Source organism: Poecilia reticulata, linkage group LG22 (assembly GCF_000633615.1).
Source record: "Poecilia reticulata strain Guanapo linkage group LG22, Guppy_female_1.0+MT, whole genome shotgun sequence".
Classification (NCBI taxonomy): domain Eukaryota; kingdom Metazoa; phylum Chordata; class Actinopteri; order Cyprinodontiformes; family Poeciliidae; genus Poecilia; species Poecilia reticulata.
In genome coordinates this window covers 3,305,800-3,311,695 of record NC_024352.1, presented here as the reverse complement: position 1 = coordinate 3,311,695, position 5,896 = coordinate 3,305,800, and the positions used below count along the sequence as shown (strand labels likewise).

The 5,896-nt window shown below is 37.7% G+C and overlaps 1 protein-coding gene across 2 annotated transcripts in view; it reads left to right on the top strand.

Moving 5' to 3' along the window:
• klc1a (kinesin light chain 1a) overlaps positions 1 to 5,896 on the top strand; it is a 33,865-nt gene that overhangs the window by 26,048 nt on the left and 1,921 nt on the right. The window contains exon 14 of one of the 2 annotated variants that reach the window (XM_008398733.2): positions 3,155 to 3,288. In XM_008398733.2, coding sequence (XP_008396955.1) covers positions 3,155 to 3,288 — 134 coding nt within the window. Of the gene's footprint in view, positions 1 to 3,154; positions 4,427 to 5,896 lie in introns of those variants that run through there. The other variant, XM_008398734.2, reaches the window with a different exon arrangement.

Here is a 5,896-nt window from a genome sequence, read left to right as displayed (position 1 = left end):
AATTGCCAAAACATCGGAATTGGGTCACTTCAGGCTGCAGTGTGAACGCACCCCAGGTCATGATATCCTGCAGGTCTAATGTACTGAATTATCCATTTTCTGTTGACAGAAATAATCCGAGTAGTGACTAAACACATTGTAAATAACAGCATCAGCATGATCAGGAGCASCGTAGCTTGTAGTTCTGCACATCTAGGTCTCGCTACCTGCCACAGTAGCCTGTAGTTTGTCACTTTGTGCTCATCTGTTTACTGGGAGGTCAGGGGTCAATAGAGCATGTGAATGGCAGCTGGTTTTCATGCAGGAGGAATTAAAATGTGGATTTAAGAAAAGCTGTAAGTTTTTTTTATTATTATTATTTATTTATTTAATTTAAAACTGTATTCAGATAAATTCGACTGAAAAAAGAGTTTCATCTTTACCGTCTGTGTATCTATCTTAGGGTTGATAGTAAGAAAGTGACGGCATTTGGTGTAAACAAGCATTTGTTGTTGCATTTCCTGAAACTTTGGGGTTTAAGTAGCCTTTCCCTCAGCCTGACCTCGACTTCTGCTACTAATATTCTGTGTCCTCTGTCTCGTTTGTGCATCTCCCAGTTTGTCTTTAACTTCTAATAAAACCTAATCTCTCTGCTTTACCTGAACCTGTGCCTCTTGCCTCTTTGTGCGTTCCTTYTCTGCTTCTGTGTGCCTTCATGACCGAATGAGAGTGAAGTTTCCACACACAGAGCAGCAAAACACTTTCATATCACTTACCTGTGTCATTTTTCATTCCACATTTTTCTAAATTATCTTTCAAATTGTCAGTCTTCATGTTCCAGAGGTTTACTGGGTAGCTTGGTGTCTAGGAGTTCACTAACATCAGTTGACTTCTTGGAGACATTGGGTTTGTCAAAGCTATAGTCCAGATACTCTGAGATCAAAGTCAGCTGTAGTTTACAACATGATCAAACTGTTTWAGGTTAAAGCAGAAAAGCCTTTATGCTTCAGAAATAATGTAGCATAATTATCACAGTGTAACTAGTCATTATTTTCCAATATTGACAAATAGACTCAAGGAGTTACCACGGTAACCACTAAATTTAATGCTAGATTTCAACTGCTAGRAGCAAAGAATAATATGCAGTCCAGAGRAAAAAAAAAAGTAACGCCCTACAATAACGTATRTGTATTAYGATAACACAGAACCTAGAAACTGATCACCCAAAAGATGGTTTATTGGTAGAGGTGCACTGATGWATCCGATTGAAAAATTGGCCCCGATTTCCATAACTTTGSGTGACCGACTATCGACCGATCTTAAAGACGGGGAATCGAACCCAGGACAGTAACCTCCACATGTGGTGYGTCTGCTCCACCAACTGCACCACCCAGYGCTCACCCATYTCTTTTAGTGCTGTTAGACGGATAAATGGATAGAAGGATAACGTTTTTTTAGCCCTTTTTTAGATTTACTTAAGTCTAGTGTATGAATAATTTTGCACTGCCAATTTATTTGTGGGTAAGGGCAACATGCACGTGTACTTTTTTGCATTATGCGTGAAAAATCACTTTTTCTCTGTGTGACATTTTAGAGACCTGTAAAACTCCTGTAAAAGTGGCTATAGCAGATTTTCAGAGTCAAAATTAAACCCACACATTAAAGTTCCCGCTCTGCCTTGTCAATGCGTGTGCAGATACGTCAATCAACATCAGTTTGTGCTTCTTTTGATGTCTTTTTTTTGATCTGATGCAACACTTGTTTGTCTGGTATGAAATATTATAAAACTATTTTGCATAAAGTTGTAAATGTCACTTAGTTAAAGGTGTAAAAGCTGATAAAACTCTTGACCAGGAGTCTCCAACTCCAGACTTCATGAGCCTTTTGCTCAAACACACCTGAATCAAATGACACAATTATCTCCCCAGCATGTTCTTGTGTGCTTCAGAAGTCTGGCTATAAGCCATTCATTTTATTCAGCTGTGTTGGAACTTGAATTCATCTAAAAGTTGCTGGGCAGTCACTTCCCATCTGGCATTGGAGACCGCTGATCCAGGCCTTGGGAATGTAGAATTAATTATATTGGTGTTTCACCAGTTTATCATATTAGTGTACCAATCTTTGATCGTCCTTTTCTTGGACGCCAGAAATGCGCAAAGCAGAAATTTGTGACCAATCACCAAGTTTGACGTATCAGTATTGATTAGCCAATTTCAATTTCACTTTAGTACATACAACTACAAATAATAGAGTTTAAAGTACATGTACAAACCGGTGGTTATTCTGTGGTGATGTCAGTAATTGTGTTTGAGGAAAGTGTTGCTACCAGTATCTGTGTTTCCATTACMAATGTGTGCAAATCTTTGTCGATATTCTGCTAATGTCGAAAAAWCACAATTTCGTAATTGTTTCCATTAAATTAGAAATTAAATTAAAACCACACATGAATAATCTTATTCACTTAAGTCATTAGAAATCATGGCAGCATTAGATGTAAAGAGTTTTTCATAATTCAGCCATGGTGTTAGCGCTCATCATCTGTCAACCAATCAGAGGCGACGTTGGCGTCTCAGTCAGGCGTTGGAGCAACTAGAGAGCCGGCTATGTGGCGCTCTCTAGTGGAAATTGTAGTTGTGATTTTACAGATCTATGAATTCAACACGTTGGAATGACGCGCAACTTTTTATGACCTGTGTGATGCTGTGAGAGCTCTGMTGGAGACGGCTGTACATTGTCCAAAAAACACAAAAACATCATCCTAGTTTTTGCCATCAGTAACATCCGGCTGTTGATCACATCACCAGTGGGATGTGAAAAAAGTTTTTCCACGGCAGAAACATACATTTCAATACGACTGAAAAACTGCCTGATCCTAGCGCAAAAAACTTCTTATTCATAAACGTGAGTTTTTTTCAAAATTGGTCTGTTTCTATAGAGCAGCTTTATTTTCATAGTTTCAATTTGCGTAACTTTACAGTCAATGGAAACACAACCAGAGCGACCTGGTAGGCCTTAGTCACTGAACATCATCAGATTCCAGTCACAAGCCAGTTTTTCTTGGTGCATCTCAAACTAGTTGCAAACTAAATGCTGGTCATATATGAACGTCTTTAACATCTGTGCACATCTTAGAAAGTGACGTGAGTAAGGGTAAGCCTGTGATGTGTCCCACCAGGACGGATCGGGGTCCCTGAAGAGAAGTGGCTCCTTCAGTAAACTACGGGCRTCGCTCCGTCGAAGCAGCGAGAAACTGGTCCGCAAGCTGAAAGGCGGCAGTTCGTCACGAGACGCCGAGCACAAAAACCCCGGGTAACTATCCACAGCTCTAGAGTCCTGCAGTAACTGCTGCAGGTGGCTCCTGTCACACACTGGAAGCCAGGAGGAGCAAGCTGGCTGGTGCGCTGACCAGAACCAAAACAAGTGAACTCTTCTACTTCGCCGGTGGTGAAGTGGTGTAACCCTGAAGCTGTGTTTGCACATAAGTGTTTTTAGGGACTCTTGTCCCATATGCAATTATTACTTTCCCCCCTACATTTCTTTATAGGTGTATTATCTATAGGTGAATCAAAACATGAAACGGAMGCAAACTCTGACTTCTGCAAACTGCCTTGGTTTTTGGTAAAAACGGTTATTTTTTTTAGGTGAATGTGGGGTGACAAAGTACTTTTAGAAGTATTGTAAACTAGTACATGATATATTTTATATAAACGTGCAGTGTTGTAAAAAAAAAAAAAAATTAAAGACATTAGTGGTATTTACATCTGGGGTCATTTTGTAACATTAAAGAAAACTTTAAAACTGTTAATTCTCCAGATAAGAAACATCATTTTAGAGAAAAGCATATTTTAAAAAGGGTGCTGCCCTAATGGAAAAACACGTCTCGAGGAATTTACCACATTTCCTAAAGATTATGTTTAAAAAAAAAATACATTCATCAAATCCTTATTTTATTTAAGGAACATTTGCTATTGTCTTTTTTTCTTTTTCTTTTTTTTATGTTTGAGTTCTTGCATTTTTTTTTAGCACTTGCACTGACTGATACACAGCCCTTAAAGTGCCGATAGTAAAAAAATCTTTAACCTCTGTGTGTAAGATCCTTTTTGTGATTGACTTGAACGACGGAGATTTGAAAGTGTGCGAGTCGGACTTTAAGGGCTCCGTAAACCAAACCTGAACATCTTCACGGTGAAAAACCAAAGACTAACAGATAAATGGAGGGAAGGTTTTTCTACTCGAGGCGTAGCGGGCCGTGTTTAACTACTAATGCCTCCCAGTGATTTTCCATCGCACTTGTTGTGCCCATGGAAATAATTTCCAACTAATCGTTCCATCTATTCACTGCATTTTGTGGCTGAACTGTAACTGTTCTGGACTTCTATAAGTCCATCTTTTTGTTATTTAATGTCTGCATGGCTGTCCTGTGTAGAATAAAAATGTATTTTTTTCATTGTTCTGTTTTTCTTTTTTTTTTTTTTYTTTTTTTATTTATGAATAAATTTTTATTTCTTCTGAATGTCGACTTGCATGCCTCATCTTTGTTCTTGCTGGTCTCTTGTGTTCCTTGGTGCTGCTCTTCACTGTGCCTCATGATGGTGATGGACGGGATGTTGGTGTTCCTCATCATCATCATGACGGACTCACTGATATGTAACGTCACTGCAGAAACATCTTTGACAAAATGACTCCCCTTTTATTTGTTCTGAACAGTCATCACGAATGTGTGTATCAGTTTTTTACTCGTATTTAAACCAAAATAATTACAGACTTGCCATTTAAAACGGTGTTTAGCATCTCTACATTAGTGATTATCCCAGTTAGTACAGTTAGCTGGCTTTGCTAAGTTTCCTTATGTATTTGTTTCAGGCTATTTAAGGAGGAATGTGAAACGTTAAGTTGTTGTTTTTTGTTTTTGTTTTTTTTTAAACCCTACAAAACCTTTGGAGCATTAAATGCATTTTAAGATGGATGTTTGCTGCAGTGACATTCACATAAACCTAAGTTTTATGCTTTATGTTTTGAGTTTGCTTGTGTTGAACTTGTAGTGTGAATGTCTTGGTGCACAACATARTAAAACRGTGTTTCTTAAATCTTTTTATTCACTGCAAAAACACAGAATCTTACCAAGTGTTTTGGCCTATTGTGTAGAGCARATATTATATTTCACTTGARATRAGACAAAACTAACTKAAAAGTAACCTTTYAACAAAATACAGRAGATTGTTTTAAGTCAATATTCTTTAATATTGATGACAAGTACTTGTTCCATTGGCAGATTATTTCACTTATCACAGAACATTTTTCCCATGTTATAAGAGAAATAATCTCCCAATGAAACTAGTACTTTTTAAAATCAATGTTAAGGAATTATTTATTTAAAGGAAAAGCTTAGTTTTATTTCAAGTGTTTTTTCTTTCCAAAAATACTTGGAAAGATTTAGTGTTTTTCCAGTGTTGGTAACTAAGCACAGATCAGTAGCTGGTTTCACATTTTGGTCTGCCAGCCTCAACTCAATCTGAATTGTCAGTCACAAATTGCTATAACATAAGTAATAGCAGAATAATCTGACTATTTTTTCTTTATTTTTTTCCCTCMAATTTTACACAAACATGCAGTCCAAAATGTCATAACTGATGTCTAACAACACACAAACTGCTGAATTTTCCATCAACTTAACAAAGTGTATAACATTTTTTTTTTGGATTTGCGTCAATAAGTGGTGGTAACATTGTACATGTCTAATCTGAATACAGAAGATCTGATACATTATTGTGGAACTAACCTTTTTGTGACATTATCATTAACCCTCATGTAACTCCACTGAGTTTTAAAGCTCACTGCTGACTCTCCACCCCTCACCTCTGACCCCTGACCCCTCACCCTGCCTCTCTGCATGTGGGAGCAGCATGAAGCGGGCCAG